The sequence below is a fragment of the Mustelus asterias genome, chromosome 12 (genome assembly GCF_964213995.1).
Source record: "Mustelus asterias chromosome 12, sMusAst1.hap1.1, whole genome shotgun sequence".
Taxonomy (NCBI): domain Eukaryota; kingdom Metazoa; phylum Chordata; class Chondrichthyes; order Carcharhiniformes; family Triakidae; genus Mustelus; species Mustelus asterias.
This window is the reverse complement of record NC_135812.1, coordinates 58,330,062-58,355,467: the sequence shown is the minus strand read 5'-3', so window position 1 is coordinate 58,355,467 and position 25,406 is coordinate 58,330,062. Positions and strand designations below refer to the sequence as shown.

At 44.8% G+C, this 25,406-nt stretch overlaps 3 protein-coding genes across 4 annotated transcripts; 2 read left to right on the top strand and 1 right to left on the bottom strand.

Annotated features, from left to right (window-relative positions):
- Positions 1–4,004: 4,004 nt before the first annotated feature.
- nat9 (N-acetyltransferase 9) lies at positions 4,005–15,229 on the top strand. Its single transcript, XM_078225289.1, has 6 exons — positions 4,005–4,150; positions 4,847–4,956; positions 6,072–6,212; positions 7,316–7,375; positions 11,007–11,101; positions 12,970–15,229. The coding sequence occupies exons 1-6, from the start codon at positions 4,014–4,016 to the stop codon at positions 13,123–13,125; spliced, it is 699 nt and encodes a 232-aa protein (XP_078081415.1). The 5' UTR covers positions 4,005–4,013; the 3' UTR covers positions 13,126–15,229.
- LOC144501497 (uncharacterized) lies at positions 15,183–22,147 on the bottom strand. 2 transcript variants are annotated; one of them, XM_078225288.1, is made up of 3 exons: positions 22,091–22,147; positions 19,746–21,257; positions 15,183–16,788 (listed from the first exon to the last, which is right to left on the bottom strand). In XM_078225288.1, the coding sequence occupies exon 2, from the start codon at positions 20,915–20,917 to the stop codon at positions 19,907–19,909; it is 1,011 nt and encodes a 336-aa protein (XP_078081414.1). In that variant the 5' UTR covers positions 20,918–21,257; positions 22,091–22,147; the 3' UTR covers positions 15,183–16,788; positions 19,746–19,906. The 2 variants fall into 2 exon arrangements, with proteins under 2 accessions (XP_078081414.1, XP_078081413.1); XM_078225287.1 differs by having other exon boundaries at positions 16,495–16,788; positions 19,658–21,257.
- Positions 22,148–22,453: 306 nt separating this feature from the next.
- On the top strand, positions 22,454–25,077 carry LOC144501500 (uncharacterized). Its single transcript, XM_078225290.1, has 2 exons — positions 22,454–22,532; positions 23,854–25,077. The coding sequence occupies exon 2, from the start codon at positions 24,206–24,208 to the stop codon at positions 24,878–24,880; it is 675 nt and encodes a 224-aa protein (XP_078081416.1). The 5' UTR covers positions 22,454–22,532; positions 23,854–24,205; the 3' UTR covers positions 24,881–25,077.
- The last annotated feature ends 329 nt before the right edge of the window (positions 25,078–25,406 follow it).

Sequence of the window (25,406 nt, the reverse complement as noted above, 5' to 3'; positions counted from 1 at the left end):
ACATGGAGCCTGGACCTCCCTTCCTCTTGGCCTTCCTTCACTTCCTCCTACTCCTCAACTTTTCATCTGATAGGTAATGGAAAGGGCTGTTCCCTCATAATGGTGACTTTGTGTGTCATGTTACATCAATCTTGATACCGCCTCAGCTCAGGCAGTGAAAACCTGGTTTGAGGTTGTCGATGCTGGGCTCAGGTAGTATGGCTCCCAGTTTAGACTTGCTTTGCACATGTGCATGGGTTGCACACCAGAGTCATGAGCCATGTCATGCGTGGATAACCCTCATCACGCAGCAGTCTACCTTGGACTTTACATAGTGGACCAAACACTGGTGGCACAGAGGAATACTGCAGAATATAGGAATCGTGACAGTTGCCAGGATAATGGACATTCCCTGCATGATGCGCTGCTATCACATACCAGATACATATTGAGGAATTGAAATGAAATGGCGGAGTTCATATGAGCCACACAAAAGGCTGTGTGTGTGTGTATAATCAATAACCCCCACCATTCCCCTCCCCCAGCCAACCCTGCACCATGCGGAAGCTTACAATTAGTGCAAATCCTTGTGTTTATTCTGCCTGCTTGCCTCTAGTAAGATGGAATAAACTGTCTCTTGTATATAGCACCCCTCTTGTAGCAATATACTGGAAACTGCATGATGTTTTTTTCTATCTCTAGCAACAAAGAAGAAACCAGAAGCACACAAGAGCCACGGTCACTTTGACAGCCACAGGCAATGCTGTCCTTCCTCTGCCTTGAGGTTGGTTGCAGGCAGTTGGCAGATTTCAATCACGACCTCTTTTGTGAAGCAAAGAAACCTCATTCATCGGTCCTCAATGAAGTTGAGGTAAGAAAATTGATCCTTGGCAAATTTTGCTTCCAATTAAAAAGCCTTTATCTCCTTCATCCTCCTCCCTCTTCCAAGAGCCTGTCCTGCTTGTGTGGCCTCTTTTCATTCTCAAAGCCTGGCCTAAGTCCCAGAGGGAGACCTAGCAGGCCACTCATGACTGGAAGTAACTTGACTTAGCTTATAAAACAGAGAAATATTTAAGCATCAGTCAAAATTGGAAATTGGTTAAAATTGGAATGTAGATCATTCCAATTTTAACCAAGTATAAGCAAACTTTGTAAACATACACAATTGCACCAGCAGCCAGAAGAAATACTCCAGCAACTAACCTGTAAGTAATTCATGACCTCTTTGAGTAGTGCTGGTGGAAAGGAAGGATATTTATTTGTTTAAATCTGTTCAGCTTTGTGAATTTAAGACTGGAATGTTAGCTGAAACATGGGAGTTAATAATCACAGAATACTACAGAAGAGGCCCTTCAGCCCATCGGGTCTGCACCAGCGCATGAAATGCCCTAACCTGCCCATCTAATCCCACTTGCCAGCATTTGGCCCATAGCCTTGAATGTTGATAATGGCAGCACTGGCATCAAATCAGCATTGCACACCGATTTATAATCTGCCGTCTAATAGGGAAACTATTGGAGAAACTTCTGAAGGAGAACATCCATCTCCATTTGGAGGCCAGGCTTGATCAGGGATAGTCCCCAGCATGGCTCATCAGAGGGAGGTCTTGCCTAACAAATTTAATTGAATTTTTTGAGACGGTGACCAGGTGTGTAGATGAGGGTAGTGCATATTTATATGAATTTCAACAAAGCCTTTGACAAGGTCCCACATGGGAGAAGGTAAATTCGCACGGGATACAGGGTAATTTGATAAAGTGGATTCAAAATTGGCTCAGTTGTAAGACATGATGTGGAGATGCCGGCGTTGGACTGGGGTAAGCACAGTAAGAAGTCTCACAACACCAGGTTAAAGTCCAACAGGTTTATTTGGTGGCAAATACCATAAGCTTTCGGAGCTTGCTGCTCCTTCGTCAGATGGAGTGGTCTCTGTTCTCCAACAGTGCACAGACACAGAAATCAAGTTACAGAATACTAATTAGAATGCAAATCTCTACAGCCAGCCAGGTCTTAAAAGATACAGATAATGTGGTTGGAGGGAACATTAAACACAGGTTAAAGAGATGTGTATTGTCTCCAGACAGAACAGCTGGTGAGATTATGCAAGACCAGGGGCAAGCTGTGGGGGTTACTGATAATGTGACATAAATCCAACATCCCGGTTTAGGCCGTCCTCATGTGTGCGGAACTTGGCTATCAGTTTCTGCTCAGCGACGCTGCGCTGTCGTGTGTCATGAAGGCCGCCTTGGAGAACGCTTACCTGAAGATCCAAGGCTGAATGCCCGTGACTGCTGAAGTGCTCCCCCACAGGAAGAGAACAGTCTTGCCTGGTGATTGTCGAGCGGTGTTCATTCATCCGTTGTCGTAGCATCTGCATGGTTTCCATGGAGATGCTACAACAATGGATGAATGAACACCGCTCGACAATCACCAGGCAAGACTGTTCTCTTCCTGTGGGGGAGCACTTCAGCAGTCACGGGCATTCAGCCTTGGATCTTCAGGTAAGCGTTCTCCAAGGCGGCCTTCATGACACACGACAGCGCAGAGTCGCTGAGCAGAAACTGATAGCCAAGTTCCGCACACATGAGGACGGCCTAAACCGGGATGTTGGATTTATGTCACATTATCAGTAACCCTCACAGCTTGCCCCTGGTCTTGCATAATCTCACCAGCTGTTCTGTCTGGAGACAATACACATCTCTTTAACCTGTGTTTAATATTCCCTCCAACCACATTATCTGTACCTTTTAAGACCTGGCTGGCTGTAGAGATTTGCATTCTAATTAGTATTCTGTAACTTGATTTCTGTGTCTGTGCACTGTTGGAGAACAGAGGCCACTCCATCTGACGAAGGAGCAGCAAGCTCCGAAAGCTTATGGTATTTGCTACCAAATAAACCTGTTGGACTTTAACCTGGTGTTGTGAGACTTCTTACTCAGTTGTAAGAGACAGGGTAATGACGGCTGCTTTAGTGATTGGAAACCAATGTCCAGTGGCATACCACAGGGATCTGTGTTGGGTCCCCTTTTATTCGTCATTTATGTAGACGACATAGATGACTATGTGGGGAATAGGATTAGTAAATTTGAGGATGGCACAAAGATTGGCCGGGTGGTTAACCGTGAGACTGAGTGTCTTGGGCTACAAGAGGATAGAAATGGAATGGTCAAATGGGCAGATAAATGACAGATGGAATTTAATCTTCAAAAGTGTGAAGTGATACATTTTGGAAGGAGTATTTGACAAGGAAGTATTCAATGACTAGCAGAACACTAGAAAGTTCTGTGGAACAAAGGGACCTTGGTGTGCTTGTCTACAGATCTCTGAAAGCAGAAGGGCATGTTATTAGGGTGGTGAAAAAGGCATATGGGACACTTGCCTTTATCAATTAAGGCATAGATTACACAATCAAGTAAGTCGTGTTAGAGTTGTTTGGAACTTTGATGAGGCCACAGCTGGAGTACTGTATGCAGTTGTGGTCACCACATCATAGGAAAGATGTGATTGCACTGGAGGGGGTGCAGAGGAGATTCACCAGGATGCTGTCTGGGATGAAGCATTAAAGTTATGAAGAGAGGTTAGGTAGACTTGGGTTGTTTTCTTTGAATCAGAGAAGACTGAGGGGTAACCTGATCAAGGTGTACAAGATTATGAGGGGCAAGGACAGAATGGATAAGGAGCAGCTGTTCCTCTTAGCTGAAGGGTCAGTCACGAGGAGACATAGGTTCAAGGTGAGGGGCAGGAGGTTTCGGGGGGGCGGGGATGTGAAGAAAAACCTTTTTACCCAGAGGGTGGTGACGATCTAGAATGAGCTGCCTGGGAGGGTGGTAGAGGCAGATTGCCTCGTGGCCTTTAAATAGTATCTGGATGAGTACTGTGCAGGTGAATGAAGTACTGGCTGGTATTTACCTGCCGCCATTTTGTACAGGGATAATCCTCACTCCCGCCCTCAGGCCACGCACGCGCCCGGGACGCCCCATGTGACTGAAGGCCGCGCATGCGCCCGGCAGGCCCCCATGTGACTGAAGGCCGCGCATGCGTCGTGAGAGGCGGACTGGTCGGGCCGGGCATGAGTGTGGCCTGTCCTTAGGAAAGATGCTGCTGAACGCTGAGGTGGAGCTTCGGGGCCGGCTGGCGGCTCTGGTCCCGTACCGAGCGGAACACGTCCCCAGGTGCCAGCATCCCGCAGGAGCAACCCCCCCCCTCAATCCCCACACTAATCCTGTGGGAAGTGAACCTGCAGGTGACCCCCCCCCCCCCTACCAAGATGTGTAGGGTAGAGGGGTTAGTGAGATTAAACACGTGAGGTAGCAGGGACAGGGCGGGGGTGGGCTGGGTAAGATGCTCTGGAGAGTCAGTGCAGACTCGATAGGCTGAATGGCCTCTTTCTGCACTGTAGGCGTTCAGTGGTTCTACGAAATGTTTCCTGGGGTTTCATAGAAGAGCCTGACCTCAGAATCATCCTGATTACCTCACACACAGCAAGTTCTTGTGTTTAAAAAAAAAAGCAAAATTGTAGCCCAGTTTAATCTCCCAATTTATATTTTTGTTGACTTTAATAGATATATGTGGGACTCCCGACCCACATCAATACAATTGACTTGACAATTAGCCAAACAAGTTACTCCATTGCATCCAATAAGATATCCCACCACCACCTCCTCAAGGACTAGAATATTGAACAGTAAATTCTTGCCAGTCATGTCATGATCATTAATTTAAAAAGAGGTCATACAATTTTTTGGTCCATAGATTGTGAGGATAGTGCTTTATTCTCAAGACAATTCCTCCTTTCAACTATTTTTCTCCTATCAGTTATAATCACAGACAATGTATTTGATTGATGATTTATATTTAATTGTTTACAGGTATCACCAATGGATGCGATCAGAGGAGCTACAGAAGCTCACAGCCTCAGAGCCACTTACCTTGGAGCAGGAATACCAGATGCAGAGAAGCTGGTGGGAGGATGCTGACAGTAAGAACTTGTTAATAATACCACGGCCCTCCTGGGCTGTCGTTGAGTAGGCCAGCAGCAGAGAGCTGGATCTCCATTTGTTGTACGATGACCACGACAAGACTGAATTTGTGCAGGCTATGTTTTATTTGTGTCCATCAAGCTGATGAACATTGGTGGAAGGAAATGTAAATCTTTCCATTTCAGAAGCCAAGCGTCAGCATCAACAATGTCCGCTCATTCTGTTGTTTGATATGCCTCTATCCTAAGTCAGGAAATGTTGGTACTCTATTAGGATAATGTTTTCTCACATCGCCCGATTTTGGAGCACTTTTTCCACTGAGATGTTATATCCAAATAGGAATGATATTGAGATCCAAGTAGATGCTTACAGCCAACCTGAATTCCATCAGTCCAAGCGTAATTTGAAACCTGGTTCCAGAAGTAAAAGACCAGTCTGCAAACCACTGCACAAACTCATCTAGCAACAACTTGCATTTATATAGTGCCTTTAATGGTTAGTAGATTAGAATTGGCCCCAAGTTATAAATTGTATGTATCGAATCGCTGCATCACAATTGGGAGGTCAATATTTAACAAGGTGTAGCCATAAATAGTGATTTCTCCAATAAGGTCATAGAAACATAGACGATAGGAGGAGGCCATTTGGCCCTTTGAGCCTGCTCCGCCATTCATTACAATCATGGCTGATCGTCCAATTTAATAGCCTATTACTGCTTTCTCCTCATATCCCATTCACTCCAAGTGCTATATCTAGCATAGGAGTGCCATATCTAGCGTAGAATAGTCCCCACCACTCAACCTCTATCAGACAAATAGTTCTATTTGTCATTACCATAGGAGTGGGTAACAGAGGAAATGCTTAAAATGTTTAGTGTGCTGCCTGATTTTAAGTAGTTCAGTACTTACCAATTTAAAAGCCATGCTGATTTCAGTCAGAGTCTGCTGTTCACGCTGTTAACAATTAGGGGTGTTATATCATTACTGCAGCCTATTATGATTTGCCATATACCGTGCATAGTAGGCAAATTGTATTGATACAAACACCACCCCAAAATATGGGTGAGGTCTAGATTTAAAGATCTGAACATTGGTCTTTCTTTGTATTTTGACAGAATGTACCTTCATTGTGTTGGACAAACTGAGGTGGGTGAGTGGTTCTTGTACAGAAGAGGATTGCATGGTGGGGGATGTAAATCTGTTCCTCACGGATCCTGAAGACCGCACAATGGCTGAAATTGAAATCATGATTGCAGGTTAGCTACCAGTTATAGCACTGTCGCTAGGATTCCAATAATATGGACAGTACTCATTGGGTCATAATTTGCTGTTGTAGAGAGTAGCAATTAGTTAAACTTAGCCTCCTTGCCTGTTTAATGTTAATGAAATTTTACACCCCAAGTAGTTGGAAGTGCGAACTGAGTTGAGGCAAACCCGGCATCTGGGATTTGAATGAATGTGGCAAGTAGCTGTGTATCCCCATACCAATCAGATTGGAGGGTTGGGAAATTAACAGAACAAAGATTGAGAAGGAAGTATAGGTTAGAGTGGGTGAATTCTATGTCAAATCAGGTACAGAAAGAGAAATCAAGAGGGGGAAAGGAAGATCGTGTTACGCTAGAGGAGACAGATAGAAAAAAATAGCAATTAAAATTAAAGTTTCATTTCTAAAATATCCAACAAAAACCTGAAGGAATGAGATCTACGCACTTAGATCATTTTTGATCCCGTGGAGCTTCATTGGCAATAACAATTAGCACACATTTAAAAGAATGTGCACAGACCTTAAATGGCTCCAAAACACACCTCTTGCATCACTTTACAGTAGCCCTAACTTTGGTGAGTTTAAAAAGAAAGATTTAGATATTTAGTACTTTTCATGACCACTGGATGTCTCAAAGTCATTTACATCCAATACAGCATAGTCACTGTTGTAATTTAGGAAACTGCAGCTGCCAATTGCGAATTGTCCTATAAGTGCAAAATGTAAAGCTTCAATGGCACGTTCTTTTTTCAGCTACTCAAGTTCTGTATTCCCAAACACTGAAATTGTACATTTTCAAACCATTCAGGGTGGGGTCCCGTCTGCACATGTTGATGTACTCCTGGGTACTTCACTGCACATGTTGTTGTACTCCTGTGGTTGCCTTTACATGTCTTGGTATACTCTTGGGGACTCCTGTGCACATGTTGATGTACCCTTGGGAGTGCCTTTGCAAATACTGACACATTAATGGAGACCCATTGCAAATACTGATGTATGGTCGTTTTATTGGTGTATTATGCTCTGTGTGCTGCACATGGTATTAGTAGTTGTATTCTCTGGTGATATTAAATAGTGCGATCTTTTGCTTTTTAGAGCCTAGTTACAGAGGAATGGGGTTTGGAAAGGAAGCAACGATGATGATGATGTATTATGGTGAGAACATGTATACTAATTCTGTCATGCCATTGGCTGTTTATTCTGTAATGCAATAGATACTATTTTAAAAATAAATTACTATTTCTCCGTAAAGCAGCTGTGAATGTCAGAACCTGAAAATTGGCCAATTGGTGAGTCATTTAAGGATCAATATTACAAGGTGATCGTCATATATGGAGACATTCACAGCCAAAAGAGTCTGACCTTCAGAACAGAAGGGGAAGAGAGCAACTCCCTTTCTTTAATAACTGCTAACCTGGGAAACGTATTCAGCAGAAAGCTTTTCCTCATCCTCGGCAACTTTAAATCTTATCCAAAACTCGGCGTGCCCTGTCTGTCTAAAAATCCACTCTCCACTTAAACTCTCATACCAAACCCACAGTCACCCTCTTGATCCTGCCACTTCCTTACAGTCTACAAAGTCACAATCACCAAGAGGCTGATCACTCATCCATCTCATTTTCTGTACCTGCCCTTTCTTTACACCCTGCAAAAAATTATACCTTAACTCCTAAACCAACAACTTCTGTCTTCCCACACAATCATCTCCTTTGTGATAAAAGTTACACCTAAGGATGCACCTTATTTATTATCTCCTCTACCCCTCAGCTAAACGATCCTCCAGCACTGAGCAAGCTTCCACATGTCTGCCCACTATGCTCAGCTCCACCTTTCACATGCAGTAGGAAACCTGTCCATTCTGAGATTCTTGTTGAAGTCAGACCCCACTCTTCACTGTGTTTCCTATCTGCCTTCAAACATAAGTAAAAGTAAAATGATAATATAGCACCTTTATCATAGTAAAATATCACAAGGTGGTTCCAAACAAAGTCTGATGTGGTCTACAGAGATACTTGGACAGACAACCAAAAGCTTGGTCAAAGAGGTTTGGTTTAATGCACTTGAAGGAGGAATGTGAGCTAGTAAGGATTATAGAGGGAATGCCAGAGTTAAGAGCCTAGGCAGCTGAAGATATGGGCACTAATGGTGGAGCAATTCACAGTAAGAAGTTTAACAACACCAGGTTAAAGTCCAACAGGTTTATTTGGTAGCAAAAGCCACACTGTGTTTACCCCAGTCCAACGCCGGCATCTCCACATCGGGAGCAATTCACATCAGGGATGCTGAAGAATTGGAGGAACACATATCTCAGAGGAGATCAGAGATAGGGAGGGATGAGAATTTGAATATGGGTGAACAGGATTTGGTGCGAGTTAGATTTGGGCAGCAGTTTTAGGTGAGTTCAGGGTTATGGAGGGTAAAGATGGGAGGTATTGATGTAGTCAAGTCTAGAGGTAAAACAAGTATGGGTGAGGGTGTCCATGTTGGGTGAGTTGAGGCAGAGGCAATACTACAGAGGTAACAGGCAAAGTTGGTGATGGATATGTAACTGGCAGCTCATCTCGGGGTCAAATAAGGCACCCAGGTTATGAATAGTCTGATTCAGCCTTAGACAGTTGCCTGGGAGAGGGATGACTAAGTGAGTAGGGAACAGCGTTTATGGCAGGAACTGAAGACAACAGTTTTGGTCTTTCCAACATTTAGTTGGAGGAGATTTTGCACATTCAATCCTGAATGTCAAACAGTCTGACAATTTAGAGACAGTGGAAGGATTGAGTGAGTTGGTGATAAGGTAGAGCTGGGTGCATTCACCTTTTCCCCTCCCTCCTAGAACCAGGATAGGGTCCCCCTTGTCCTCATTTTACAACCCACCAGCCTCCGCATTGAAAGGATCATCCTCCACTATACCTGCCAATTCCAGCATCTTGCCACCAACAAACACATCTTTCCCGCTTTGCTAAACACCTTCACTCCGTCCGCAAGCAGGACCCACACCTGACTAATACTTGCCATTTTAACACACTACCCTGCTCTCCTATCCACATGTCCGTCCTTGGCCTGTTCCAGTGAAGCCCAATGCAAACTGGAGGAACAGCACCTCATCTTCCGATTGGGCACTTTACAGCTTACCGGACTGAACATTGAGAGTTCAACAACTTCAGAGCGTGAACTCTCCCCTCCATCTTCACCCCATTTCCATTAATTTTATTTAATCATATTTATTTTTAATTTTAAAATTTTCATTTGTCCACTTTTTGAAAAGCTCGCTTTCTATCTTGCACCCCCCACCACATTAGGGTCATTAACTAACAGAAAGCAAAGAGTGGGAGTAAATTGATGTTTTTCTGGTTGGCGATCAGTGACTAGTGGTGTGCCTCAGGGATCAGTATTGGGACTGCAATTATTTACGATTTACATAGATGATTTGGAGTTGGGGACCAAGTGTAGTGTGTCAAAATTCGCAGGTGACACTAAGATGAGTGGCAGAGCAAAGTGTGCAGAGGTCGCTGAAAGTCTGCAAAGGGATATAGATAGTCTAAGTGAGGGGCAAGGGACTGGCAGATGGAGTACAATGTTGGTAAATGTGAGGTCATCCATTTTGGTAGGAATAACAGCAAAATGGACTATTATTTAAATGGTAAAGAATTGCAGCATACTGCCGTGCAGAGGGACCTGGGTGTCCTTGTGCAAGAATCACAAGGAGTTGGCTTGCAGGTGCAGCAGGTAATTAAGAAGGCAAACGGAATTTTGTCCTTCATTGCTAGAGGGATGGAGTTTAAAAACAGCGAGGTTATGTTGCAGCTGTATAAGGTGCTGGTGAGGCCACACCTGGAGTACTTTGTACAATTTTGGTCTCCTTACTTGAGAAAGGATATACTGGCACTGGAGGGAGTGCAGAGAAGATTCACTAGGTTGATTCCGGAGTTGAGAGGGTTGGCTTATGAGGAGAGACTGGGGCTATACTCATTGGAATTCAGAAGAATGAGGGGAGATCTTATAGAAACATATAAAATTATGAAGGGAATGGATAAGATAGAAGCAGGGAAGTGGTTTCCACTGGTGGGTGAAACTAGAACTAAGGGGCATGGCCTCAAGGGGGCGCAGATTTAGGACTGAGCTGAGGAGGAACTTCACACAAAGGGTTGTGAATCTGTGGAATTCCCTGCCCAGTGAAGCAGTTGAGGCTACCTCATTGAATGTTTTTAAGGCAAGGATAAATGTTTGAACAGTAAAGGAATTAAGAGCTATGGTGAGTGGGCGGGTAAGTGGAGCTGAATCCACAAAGATCAGCCATGATCTTATTGAATTGCGGAGCAGGCTCGACGGGCCAGATGGCCTACTCCTGCTCCTAGTTCTTATGTTCTTAGTTATCCGTTACATGTCTCAGGTTGTTCTTTAACACTCTGCTTACCTTTGTTCTGCCATTAACACATTCTGATCTCTGGCTGCTATCAGCACCCTTCTTCGATATGATCATCACTATTTACATCCCCTTTGCCTTATTGTCTATGACAGCTTTGTCAATTAGTCCCCTCACCCTAACAGTACAAATATCATCCTATTTCCTTTGTCTTCAGTTCTGAGGAAGGGTCATCTAGACTCGAAACATCAGTTCTATTCTCTGTCCAGATGCTGTCAGAGCTTCTGAGATTTTCCATCATTTTTTGTTTTGGTTTCAGATTCCAGCATCCGCAGTAATTTGTTTTTTTATTAAGTCCATGTGCTCCTTGTCCTTGTTGGTTGTGGAGTAAACATTTGTTTATGTGGTTGCTTTATTTCCCCTCAGGAGTGACCAAACTGGGGATAAAGAAATTTCAAGCCAAAATCAACCTGGAAAATACAATCAGTATTGCTATGTTTCAAAACTTTCACTTTAAAGAGGTAATGCGCCTTACCCATGTGCTAACTTTACATTCCAACACTTCGGCCGTACCACAATCTCTGACGGAAATGCCTGCTGCATTGAATTGTTGGATCTGTATAAATACACCAGGAGCTGAATGTACCATTACTACAGAACATAGAAACAGGTATAGGCTTTTGAGCCTTCAAATCTGTTCCACCATTCACTGAGACATTGGCTGATCTTATCCCTTAATACCTTTAGTGTACAAAACCTTATCAATCTCAAGTTTTAAAATCTAGAATTCATCTCACCTCAATTACAGTTTGCAGAAGAGAATTCCAACCTTCTACCACTCTTTCCTAATTTCACTCCTAAATATCGATTCTAACTTTGAGTATGCCCCTGAGTCTTAGACCAATTAGTGTAACCTTGTTTCTGTCCACTGACAAGGATCGAAACATAAGAGGATGGGTTATGAACAGAGTAAAGCTCCTGCTACACTGTCCCCATCAAATGCTCCCAGGATAGGTACAGCACGGGGTTAGATACAGAGTAAAGCTCCCTCTACACTATCCCTATCAAACATACTCAGGCCAGGTACAGCACAGATCTGTGGTTGCTCTGGAAAGGTTTTATGGGCAGTTTATCCTTGGTCTCAGCTGATCTCCAGCGTGAGCCAGAGCTGGAATAGTATAACCCAACCCTTGGTTTGAGAGAGATCAGTGGAAGGATAATGAGCCACAGTTTCTGTTCCTGGTCACTTATGCTGCTGGAAAGCCCTTGTTTGAATGCATCAGGAAAGACTCAGCTTCTGCTCCCTATAGTCTGCCTAACTCCCTATCTTAGCTATGGGTGATAAATGCTGCCCTTGCCAGCAGTGCCCAAATCCCATACACAAATTAAAAAACAGTGGTCATTTGGAGAAGTATATGAACAGGTCTTGGGTGAGGGCAAGAGTGGGTTCAGCTGTGACACTGTGCCCTGTCAGATAGCCTAGTATTGCAACACAGCAAGGGCCAATCAGCATTACATGGAGTTTGATGGCATTTTCCAGCTCCCAGCAGTTTCCACTTGTCTCTCCAAAGGCGTTGCTCTGATCTTTGGTACATCACAGTAAGAAGTCTCTCAACACCAGGTTAAAGTCCAACAGGTTTATTTAGTAACACAAGCCACTAGCTTTCGGAGTGCTGCCCCTTCATCAGGTAAGTCCTTAAGTCAGATAAGTTACATACCTGATGAAGGGGCAGCGGTCCAAAAGCTAGTGGCATGTGCTACCAAATAAACCTGTTGGACTTTAACCTGGTGTTGTGAGACGATTTACTGTGCTTACCCCAGTCCAACGCCGGCATCTCCACATCTTTGGTACATCAACAGCACAAAAATACAAACACAACATTTATTCTGATGCTTGACGAAGAATTTTAGATTGTGTTTGTCTCTATTGGCATAGCCACATAGTGGCCGGTAGTGAACTGTTGCAGAACATTGATATCCCACAGTGCCGCTCAACTATACCCCATTATCACTTTGCCCATAATGTTAATATTCTGCTGGGTTTCATCTTAAACCATAGAAGACAAAGACCCATAGAATGCCTACATTTGGCCCATTGAGTCTGCACCGACTCTCCAAAAGAGCATCCCCCTCCCTTACGCCCTATCCCTGTAACGCCACACAATCCTACACCACTTTGGACACTAAGGGGCAATTTAGCATGGCCAATCCACCTAACTTGCACATCTTTGGACTGTGGGAGGAAACCGGAGCACCCGGAGGAAGCCCACGCAGACATGGGGAGAATGTGCAAACTCCACACAGACAGTGACCCAAGGCCAGAATCGAACCTGGGTTCCTGGCACTTTGAGGCAGTAGTGTTAACTGTTTTGTTTTCTGATGTTTCAAGGTTTCTATCAGTGACGTTTTCCAGGAAGCGACGTTCTGTTTAACTGTTGACAGCTGCAGGAGAAAATGGCTCATCGAACAAATGAATCATGTTGAGGAGAAGCGGTACAGTCAGCCACCAGAGGAGGCCATCGGGAAAATCCACCAGCCCCACTGACTGATGAGCAGCCTTACGTTGTGGACTGACTATCTCAAAAGCCTATTACTGCCTGTGTAGGGATATTATTGAGTGCCATTCAAAGGATGTTGAACCGTGTCTGGGATAAATGCAGGCAGCCTCCAGCATCATAATGTCAGAGAGGACCAGTTATTATTTGTTCCTGGGCCACATACTCCACTGATTAAGCTGAATTCAAAATGACTTTTTGTGTAGTTACCCCTTGATTTAGTGCACAAGGGTTCTCAGCATTAAGCTGCGCAGGCCAGAGAGAGTGCAGCTTTCACAGGGCAGCAGTAGGCTGCTGCACTTAGTCCATGGTTCTGCGCACTTCCCAGTGGAACTGGACTGCAACATGCAGAGCTATGCTGTGCTGCATCAGAAAGATGAATGGCCTGTTACTGTGATATTGAACAACTGCTGTTGTCAGATTGTAAACAGATTGAGATTTACCTGCAAGCTGGGTAGGAAAGCACATTGCTTTTATATTAAAATCCACAGCTGTACAATGGGATATTCCAGCTGTGTTAGTTGCAAAACATTTTACCAATCAAAAGCTGGGAGGATTCTGCCCAGTGTAATTTGCTCCTGTGGTGAAACCTGGAGGACAAAGTGGGACACATACAGCAGAGAATCAGTTGCAGCTGGTGATTCAAGCTTAATCACTATAAATCCATCCATTTTAAGCTTGAATTTGTAATCCTACGCAATAAATTGATATTTATTTCTGAAATGTGTAAAACTCACCATAGAAATTAGTAATCCAAGCCACAGTGATGCCAGCAGCAAGTTGATGAACATTTGAGATTAGAAAGTAAAACGAGCATAGAATTAATCAAAACTCCTTCCACAGGCCATTTCCACAGACTCATCTAATCTCTACTGTGTACTTTCTCATCTTGCATACAGGATACAGGGGGACACAGTGGTTAGCACTGCTGCCTCTCGGTGCCAGAGACCTGGGTTCAATTCCAACCTTGGGTTAACGGCTGCTGGCTTCTGCAGTTGCTGCAGGCTATCAGCAGGGCCGAGTACAAATACAGCTTCAACGGGCTGCTCCTAGGGCACAGCAATGCAGCATCCTTTCTGGACACACTGGTTACGTGCAGTGGGCCTCCAGGTGTAGTTCTTTCCCTCAGGGTTGAGTTGAGGCAGGGACCAAGGTCTCACTGTATTGCCTCTTGCAGCTGTCACTAACGGATAGAGTGGCGGTCAGAGAGATTCTTTTTAAACAATGTGTTGCATATCAATCATTTTAGAAAAAAGCAGGAACATGAGCTACTGCCAAATAAAAGTCCTGATGAACTTTAACTTTCTCCCCCTCCCCCTCCCATTATTGGAACACTTGGTTCCTGTCTAAACATAGATGGAGTTAAATATAAATCATTTGTTTCTCGCTGTGCAGTGAAACTTGAGTTTTGTGCACAAAGGTATAAAGTGCCTGTGCAGCCTTTTTGTTAAAGGTTACTGAGACCTGTTTAAAAAGGTGCCTTTGTTTCCATGCAATTTTCAAATGAGTCTAAGAATTTTAATATTTCCCTTTACTTTTGACTGCACAGTTCTGGGCACGTTCAGACAATGAGTGCTGCTGTATATGGACTGATTCTGTGTGGAGTTACATTTGTAAGGCAGAGGTACATAATTATTTTAAGCAGAAAATTGGCAAATGGAGATAGGAGTTCAAGGGGGAGACCAGACAAGAGCACATACAAATTGTATTCGGAAAAGTGTAGAACAAAGGGACTGTGGGGTCTCTGTCTATAACTCCATAAAGGTACCAGCACAAGTAGACAAGGTGGTCAAAAAGACATGAGATAGTCTGGAGCATGTGAGCAGGGAGGTTATACTAAAACTGTAAAACACAACCCTGAAACAGACACAGGCTGCAGATATATATACAGGTTAAATGAGTAGGAGTATAATGTGGGGAAGTGTGAAGTTATTCACTTTGGTCATTAAAAAAAACAAGATTTTTCTAAAGGCAGTTTGTAAATATTGATGTGCAGAGGAACTTGGTGTACTCAATACAGTCAGCACGTAGATACAGCAAGCAATGTGGAAGGCAAACAGCATATTGGCCTTTATTGAAAAGGGATTGGGGTACGAGAATACAGAAGTCTTGCTACAGTTGTGCAGGATTTTAAGACCAGTACAGGGGTACTGAGTACAGTCTCAGTCTCCATATCAAGGAAAACATAGAGTCATAGAGGTTTACAGCATGGAAACAGGCCCTTCGGCTCAACTTGTCCATTCCTCCCAGTTTTTGTCGTTAAGCTAGTCCCAATTGCTCGTGTTTGGCCCATATCTCTCTCTACAGTCTTACCCATGTAACTGTCTAAATGCTTTTTAAAAGACAAAATTGTACCCGCCTCTTCTACTACCTCTGGCAGCTCGTTCCAGACACTCACCACCCTTTGTGGAAAAGAAATTGCCTTTTGTATCCTTAAGCCAATGCCCTCCAGTTTTAGATTCCCCTACCTTTGGGAAAAGATGCTAACTATCTACCTCATCTATGTACCTCATTATTTTATAGACCACAGATCACCCATAAGCCTTCTACGCTCCAGGAAAAAAAGTCCCAGTCTATCCAGCCTCTCCTTATAACTCAAACCATCTACTCCCAGTAGATATACTTGCATCAGAAGCAATACACCAAAAGTTAACTAGATTGATTCCTGGATTGTTCTGTGATGAGTGGCTGAGTAAATTGGGCCTATTCTCTGGAGTTCTCATTGAAACATACAAGATTCTGAAGGGGCTTAACAGGGTAGACTCAGAGGTTCTTTCCCCTGGTTGGGGAATCTGGAACATAGGTGCACAACTTCAGGGAAAGGGGTCAATCTTTGAGGATTCATTCAAAGGGTTGGGAATTTCTGGAATTCTCTACCCCAGATGGTTGCAGATGTTCCATCGTTGCAATATTTAAGGCTAAGATAGTCAGATCTTCAGACTCTCCGGAATCGAGAGCTATGGGGAATGGTTGGGAAAGTGGAGTTCAAGCCCCGGAGATCAACAATGATTGCATTGAATGGCAGAGTCAGCTAGAGGGACTGAATGGTGTACTACTATTCTTCCGTTCCTTGTCCACCCATCCAAACCTGTATTTGTTCATTATCCCTATATTTACAGCCAGGTCTTAAAGCCAGAGGGCTTGATCTTTTATAGATACTTAAAGTGGCAGGGAAGCAGAGAGATGGCTGTGTTAAAGGAATCATACTGCTCATCTGGCCCTCAGTTATGTAGTTCAGTCTTGGTGCCTAAACAAAACACTTCTGCTGAGACTAGTGCAACCAGTCTAGTTTATCACCTTACACTCCTGCAAGCGGAGTACTTTGAGAGTTTCAAATTTTACACCTTGAAATTTGTGTACTCAATAACCAAAGGTGTTTAATAAATTACAGATTCATTTATCTGCTGACAGCTGATATTCTTGAGTGCGCTGTGGGAACCTGGTGAGCTCAGTTAGCTGTTGAGTGAAGGAAAGACAGCCCATTCTCAGCGATTGGTATGGGTTCATATTCTCTTATAACGGGGTAACTGGAAAGTCGCCATCCGGGGCCAGGTCAGAATTCGACTGCATTCACCTCTCGACACTTTTACAATTCTTGGTGTATCAGATGCTACTTTCAGTGATGTTCAGCGTTGGTCCAAAGATACCAGTTACTAGGTGAACAAAACCATTAGTTAAATCTGCAGTAGTCATTAAATGGTTACTACCAGTATTTAGAGCAGCACCCACAGTTACGCTTGTGGGAAGGACAGATACAAATATTTCCATGATTTTGCTGACCTGAAGTTGATTGTCGAATATTTTGAGCAGCCAAACATTGAGAAACATTTTTGAGCAATTTGACTAGAAACTGTCCTGAAACACTAGTGAATATAGAGATGAAGATACTCTCGTAATTAAAAATAACTTTCCTCACAACAGACAAGAGATACTCTTGGGTGATTTGATGGGTTGTGATTTTTTTTCTGTTTTAATAATGTGTGCGGGTTAATATTTACAATATATAATGTTTACATTTTCAAGATAAAAATCCCAGGCATAGGACTTACACATCACCTATTTACGTGCATACCCCACCAAGTGGGCTAGAAGTCTTTACATTTCACTATAAAAACTGTTAGAATTTTCCAGCCCCTCGCTCTGCACTGACTTTGCCGCTTTGTGCTGTACTGGGGATGTGAAAATTCCACCATTTGGTGGAATTCCAACTTGTATTTTCTGACTCCTACCTTCCATCAAACACCAAAGCTGGGAAGAGAGTCTCAAAGTCCAGAAAATCTCTGTCACAAGGCTGGGAGCAGCCTCTTGGGAGCCGCCGCACATCCCACCAAGAGAGGAAAAGGGGTAGAAAGTCCAGCTGCTTTATACTTCGTGGAATCAGGGGTGGAGAGAGCGGAGCCCAAGTTTCCATGGGGTTCAGTAGATCTGGGGTGGGGTTTGTAAAGAGGGGCCCTGAGTGGAGCAAAGGGGAGGTTGGAAGATGCACTGCTGAATGAGTTGAGGTGGTTTGGGAAGATGGGCTATTGTGAGTGAGTGGGCGGCGGGCGGGAGCGCTGGGGAATAGGGGTTGATGAGTAAGTTGGGGTTTTGGGAAGATGGGTTGTGGAGTGAGGGAGGGGGTTGGAAAGGGGTTAGTGAGTAGAGGAGGGGATTAAGACTAGCTGCTGAATGAGTGGGAGTTTTGGGGAAGGGGCTGTTAACTGGGGAGGGGGGTTGGGAAGAGGAGATAATTCCAGTTGTGTGTAGGAGGCAGGGGAGAGGGGCTTCACTGAAACCTCTATCACAAATGATAAAAAGGTGCTAAAATTACCTAATTCTTTGTTCCAAAAAAGTTTCAGACCTTTATGTCTCAGCCACTCCTCCCTGGGTTCCTTTCTAGAGGGATAGAATTGAAAAGCAGAGAGGTTTTGTTCAGTCTGTGTAGAACCATGGTTAGGTTATACCAGGAATACTGACAACTCTTGGACTTTCAGAAGGCTTTCAACAAGGTCCCAGCTAAGAAATTAGCATGTAAAATTAAAGCGCATGGGATTGCTGGTCGTCGATTGAGATGGATAGAAAACTGGTTGGCAGACGGGAAACAAAGAGTAGGAATAAATATCACGGGGATCAGTGCTGGGACCCCAGCTATTCATTATATATATTGATTTAGATGAGGGAACTAAATGTAATATCTCCACATTTGCAAATGACACAAAGCTGGGTGGGAGAGTGAGCTGCAGGGATCATTCAATGTGATTTGGACAAGTTAAATAAGTGGACAAATGCATGGCATTATAATGTTGATAAATGTGTGGTTATCCACTTTGGTAGCAATAATAGGAAGGCAGATTATTATCCAAATGGCTATAGATTTGGAGAGGGGAATGTGCAATGAGACCTGGGTGTCCTTGTACACCTGTCACTGAAAGTAAGTATGCAGATGCAGCAGGCGGTGAAAAAGGCAAATAGAGGATTTGAGTGCAGGAGCAGGGATGTCTTGTTGCAATTATAAAGGGCTTTGGTGAGATCACATCTGGAATATTGTGTGCAGTTTTGGTCTCCTTATCTGAGGAAGGATGTTCTTGCTCGAGAGGGAGTGCAGAGAAAGTTCACCAGACTAATTCCTGGGATGGCAGGACATATGAGGAGAGATTGAGTCAGTTAGGATTGTATTCGCTGGAGTTTAAATGAATGAGGGGGGATCTCATTGAAACCAATAACATTCTAACAGGACCAGGCAGAGTAGGTGCAGGAGGAATGTTCCCGATGGTAGTGGGGGGGGGGGGGGGGGGGTTGTGCCCAGAACTAGAGGTCACAGTCTAAGGATGCAGGGTAAACATTTTAGGACTGTGATGAGGAGAATCTCTTCACCCAGAGAATGGTGAGCCTGTGGAATTCGTTACCACAGAAAGCAGTTGAGGCTAAAACGTATGTTTTCAAGAAACAGTTAGATATAGCACTTGGGGTGAAGGGGATCAAAGGATATGGGGGAAAGGTGGGAATAGGCTATTGAGTTGGATGGTCATAATGAAGGGCAGAGCAGGCTTGAAAGGCCGAATGGCCTCCTCCTGCTCCTATTTTCTATGTTTCTATTTGCGGTCTCCATGAAGTAAAAAGGACATAGAGGCACTGGAGATGATATGAGAGAGATTCACAAAGATAATTCCAGAACAGAGTATTTAATCACTGGGGAAGGCTGAACACTTTTCTCTTGGAAAAAGAGAAGACTAAATGATGACCTGATGAGAGTTTTTAAGATTAATAACCCGATAAGGATTTCATTATAAATTCTTTACCCAGCAAGTGGTGAGAAAGTGGAACTCACCATGACAGTGAGTGGTTGAAGTGAAGTGCATGAATGTATTTCATTCAGGGCAAGTTAGGTAGATACATGGGGGGAATAGAAGGACATGCTGATGGGGGAGGATGTTGAGGGGTGGCTGGAGGCTTATGTGGACTGACACGCCAATTGAGTTGACAGGCCTGACCTTGTGTTGTATACTCAGTGGACAGAGGCAAATGTATTTATTTTAGATCTACCTGTGCTGGTCAGAGAAACCCTTTGCTGTCCTGGATAAATGTCCTTCATCATCTTTTGTGGATCATTTCAGTGGAAATGTGTACTCACAGCGTCAAAGTCCATCAGCCCAATGGAAGCAAAGTTGAGAGACCAGCCAGGTCAGCAGAAAGAAACCCTCCACACCCCCACTTCATCAACTGTCAGAATGAGTATAGTTCAGTCCTAGATGTGATTACAAGCAACGATAGCAGCAGAATCCAACCCTATAATCACTTGTGAACTCGTTGGTGTGTCAGTAGGTTGGATAACTGAGTGAATCCCTTCCCACACTTGGCGCAGGTGAATGGCTTCTCCCCAGTGTGAACTCGCTGATGTCTCAGCAGGTGAGATGACTGAGTGAATCCCTTTCCACACTGGGAGCAGGAGAATGGCCTCTCTCCAGTGTGAATTCGCTGGTGTTTTAGCAGGTGTGATGACCGAGTAAATCCCTTCCCACACTTGGAGCAGGTGAATGGCCTCTCTCCAGTGTGCACTCGCTGGTGTGTATGCATGGAGGATGACTGTGTGAATCTCTTCCCACACACAGAGCAGGTGAACGGCCTCTCCCTGGTGTGAACACGCTGGTGAGTTAGCAGATGTGATGACTGAGTGAATCCCTTCCCACAGTCAGAACAGATAAACGGCCTCTCCCCGGTGTGAACTCGCTGGTGTATCAGCAAGGTGGATGAATCACCAAATCCCTTCCCACACTCGGAGCAGCTGAATGGTCTCTCCCCAGTGTGAACTCGCTGGTGTGTCAGTAAGTGTGTTGACTGAGTGAATGCCTTCCCACAGTCATAACAGGTAAACCGCCTCTCCCCGGTGTGAACACGCTGGTGTGTCAGCAGGTGTGATGACTGTGTGAATGCCTTCCCACAGTCAGAGCAGGTGAATGGCCTCTCCCCGGTGTGAACTCGCTGGTGTTTCTGCAGGGTGGATGATTGACTGAAATCCATCCCACAGTCAGAGCAGGTGAACGGTCTCTCCCCAGTGTGAACTCGCTGGTGTCTCAGCAAGTGGGATGAATCACTGAATCCCTTCCCACACTCAGAGCAGTTGAACGGCCTCTTTTCAGTATGAAGTAGCTGGTGTCTCAGCAAGTGTGATGACTGAGCGAATCCTTTCCCACATTCAGAGCAGGTGAACGGTCTCTCCCCACTGTGAATGCGCTGATGAGATTCCAGCTCAGACGGGGAACGGAATCCTTTCCCACAGTTCCCACATTTCCACGGATTCTCCATGGTGCAAGTGTCTTTCGCACTTTCCAGTTTTGAGGATCAGTTGGAGCCTCGTCTGCACAGAACACGTGCACGGTCTCTCCCTGTGGTGTCTGCTGCAATCGTTAAAGCCCTTTCCACAGTCAGTAGACTGGAGCACTCTCACTTGGTGGGGTGTGTATCTTGGTTATTTTCCAGTCACAATGATGTTTAAAACCTTACAAAGGAGACAGAACTGACAAGCTTTTCTCCTTCTAAATTCAGAGCCGGTGATATTCGGGTGCCGATGAATTGAGTGACTGTCTGACCTTGTTGTGATATTTTGTTTGAGATTTCTGTCTGCAAATTCTGTGCTTTGAATAACCTGGAAAAGGAGTTTACAAAAGTTCTCACTGTCAGTACAGGATAGAAATTCAGAACAGACAATTTCAGTTTCTATGGAAAATTCTTTCCTCCCCCGTTCCCCAAAAATTGTAAATCTCCATTCTATACATACTCCCTCCATCCCCACTATGCTTTACCTAATATATGCCCTCGCAATTCTTCTGAAAGTGCCAATTCAAGGTGATCGGCAGATCCATGCTCAACACTTACTGTCCAGGTCTACAGACCGTAAAATATTCATGTACATAATATTCATTACCATATTACTTGATTTGAGATACACCTGGAACGTGAAGATACATTTTATTTAGGGAGCTGGAACTCACTGCCTATCAGGATGGAGGAAGCAGAGATGATGAATGATTTTGAATGGACGTTTGAAGGAAATAAATTTGCAGAGCTCTGTGGTGGGTCTGAGTAAATTTCTCTACAGCAAGTGGACTTGAGTTATCGAAGGACTCCTGTGTTATAGTATTGTTGTACAAGAATAGAAATAGTAATAAATGAATGCGAAAAGAATATAAATAATCTATTTTGCACCAAAAAACAACATAAGACATATCCAAGTCCTTAATCACTATACTGTCTCCTTAAATGTTGGCCATCTCCAGGGGAAACCACTCCTTGAACTGTAAACATTGGTAAAGAGGCCACCCTTTTAGCCAGACAAATAGATGTGTCAAGCTGAGGAAGGAAAGGATGTCCATGCGTGAAGAGTAGAGAGTGGAGTCTGCACCCTGCCTGGAGTCACATGCTGCAAGTCAATAATTAAACCCAGAATGAAAGAGGAAGAGGGGAGAGTGTATTACTCACAGTTGTGGAATAGAGGGAAGGTTCAGTCAGTCTGGGACTAACTCACTCTCAGAGGGCACAAGCTCATGACCATTGGCACAAAGGTCGCGCTGGGATTGGTTGGAGGACCAGAGTGTTTCCGGTCCTCCCTATATCCCCATTGGTCAATAAGGGGGCCGCCTGGTAAGGGTCCGGAAGGAGTCGTTCTCCAACCAATCAGAGCGCGGTGAATGTGCTCCGCCCCCTCCAACTTGCACATGCGCAGTCCAGGGAACGCGCTTTGTGACGTCACCTCAGCTTGGACAATCAATGCGCAGGCGCGCCCCGACCCGCCCCCTCTGGCCAGCCCGCTGGAGCAGAGCGGCTCCGCACTCACTGATGATCCCCGTGTCCCCGCTAACGGCCCCGGCCAGAGCCTGCCTCCGCCCGGGAACCCCCGCCGCACTGCTCCTGCTCCGGACAGGTCAGTGAGTGGCGCGGCGTGGCGGGAGCTGGCCCTGTGCTCATGGTGCTGGAGCTGAGGCCGGCTGCATTGAAACAGCATCAGTGACCCTCAGCAATGTGAAAGCACCGGCCCTATTGTTCACACCTCACCCACTGGAACCGCGCCGGGGCTGGGGGATATAGAGGGGGATATGGGGGGGTGAGGAAGAATGGGGTGATGGGGATTGGGGAGGATGGATGGTGAGGGTTGGGGGTGGCTATGCTTGTTGTCCATAAGATGTTGCAAGAATTAGGCCATTTGGCCCATCGAGACTGCTCCACTATTCAACGAGATTATGTCTTATCTGACATGGCAATCCTCAACTCCACTTTGAGCAGCGGCTCTGACGAAGGATCATCTAGACTCCAAACATTGGCTCTACTCTCTCCCCACTGACGCTGTCAGAGCTGTTGAGATTTTCCAGCATTTTTCTGTTTTTGTCTGAACTCCACTTTCTTGCCTTACCTCCATAACCCTCAATTCCCTCACTGATTAAATCTGTCTATCTCAGCCTTGAAAATAATGAACGACCCACGGTAAAGAATTCCACAGATTCACTACCCTCTGAGAGAAGAAATTTCCCTTCTCTGTCTTACATGTGCCCACTTTCCAGGCTTTCAACACTGAATCATGCAACAGTGCAGCATGGAAAGAGGCCATTTAGCCCATCAGGTCAAAGTGCAAACCAGTTAGTCCAAGTCTTCCCCCCCCCCCCCCCCCATTCTTTCCCCATATTCGTAAATTATTTATCCAATTCTCTATAGAAAGACCTTCTCTAGTGCAACTAGGGATGGCAATAAATGATATACAGATTAGGTGGATTGACCTTGCTAAATTGCCCCTTGGTGTCCCCAGGTGTGTAAGTTAGTGGGGTAAATATATGGGGTTACGGGGATAGGGTCTGGGTAAGATGTTCTTTCGGAGAGTCGGTGCAGACACAATGGGCTAAATGGCCTCCTTCTGTACTGTAGAGATTCTGTGATTCTCTGATTATTTGAAGCCCCCTTTATCAAATCTCTTCAAGGCTTTTCAGTTAAAACGAGACTAACGCGGCGTTTCACTGGGAGACCAGGGCTATTGGGGATTGCTGGCCTTGTCAGGGGAGCTCACATCCAATGATAGAATGAAATAAACAACTACTGATTGCTAGTTAGACCCATCAATAGAGGAAACTATTCAGAAACATTACAATAAATTGGTGGAACAAGAGAGGGAAGCATGTTTTATAGAAACTAGAATGATCTGTTCTGGATTTCTGTCGTGCATTGGCATTGATGACTGTTGTAAACTCCTTTTGCAGGGTGTTAGAATGTGAGGATTTGCAGACAGGAAACAAACCAAATGTCACGTCAATCAGACAGAGTCACTCAATTAATCAGGACCAGAATATCATCAGTCTTTACATGTCCAAGGAGAAATATTTGTCTGTTCTGTCTGTGGTCAAGTATTTCAGACATCAGTGTGACTGGAAAGCACCGATTCACACAGACATTAGAGTGAGTGATCCAATGTAGCCGCTGTGTAAAGACTTTAATGAGTTATGCAGCCTGACATCGCACCACACAGAGCAGAGAGAGACTGCGTATGTGTTCTCTGAGTGGTGAGATTTAAACTGTTCATCGAATCTCAGGAGTCACAGGGACACCCATGCCATGGAGAAACCATGGAAATGTGGGGACTGTGGGAAGGGCTTTCGTTCCCCGTCTGAGCTGGAAACCCATCGACGCGTTCATACCGGGGAGCGGCCGTTCACCTGCTCTCAGTGCAGGAAACAATTCACCCAGTCATCCCACCTGCTGTTACACCAGCGAGTTCACACCGGGGAGAGGCCATTCACCTGCTCCCAGTGTGGGAATAGATTCACTGATTCATCCACCCTACGGAAGCACCAGCGAATTCACACTGGGGAGAGGCCGTTCACTTGCTCTGTGTGTGGGAAGGGATTCACTCAGTCCTCCAGCCTGCTCAGACACCATGGCAGTCACACCAATGAGAGACCTTTCAAATGCTCTGACTGTGGCAGTGGCTTCAAAAGTTCCCAGGAACTGATGGTCCACCAGCGCATTCACACTGAGGAGAGACCGTTCAGCTGCTCGCAATGCTCAAAGAGGTTTAGAAAATCATCTAATCTGCTAACCCACCAGCGGGTTCACACGGGCGAGAGGCCGTTCACCTGCTCTGTGTGTGAGAAGAGATTCACCCGGGTAGCGCACCTGCAAATTCACCAACGAGTTCACACTGGGGAGAGGCCATTCACCTGCTCTATCTGTGAGAAAAGATTCACTCAGTTATCCAGCCTGCAGACACACCAGCGAGTTCACAAGTGATTATAGGGTTTGGATTCTGTTATTGTTGCTGCTAGTCACATCCAGGACTGAACCATATTCATGCTGACACCTGGCCAGGTGGGAGGTTTGGAGGGTATCTTTTTCTAGCCTTTGTTTCCAGTGAGCTGATGCTCTTTGACGCTGTGAGTGTACATTTCCACTGAAATGATCTTCAAAAGATGAAGTACATTTATTTTATCATGGGTAGTAGATTGTGTTTTTCCAATCACCACTGGTAGATCTAAAATAAATACATTTGTTTTAGTTCTATTGCGTCTACAGCACAGGGCCTGGCCAGTTGACTTAATTGGTCTGTGTCAGTATTTGTACTCCACAAATTCTCCAACCACCCCTTTTCTTCCTCACCAATTAAGGGTCAGATTAACTATACCGAATAACCCAACACCAGTTGGAGAACAGGATTACACCCAGTGTCCATTATTAGAAGCAGCAGCGCCTGTTGGATGTCTTGTTTCATTGTACAGCTGAGAACTAGTCTACCCAGATATGTTTCTAAAGCATCATC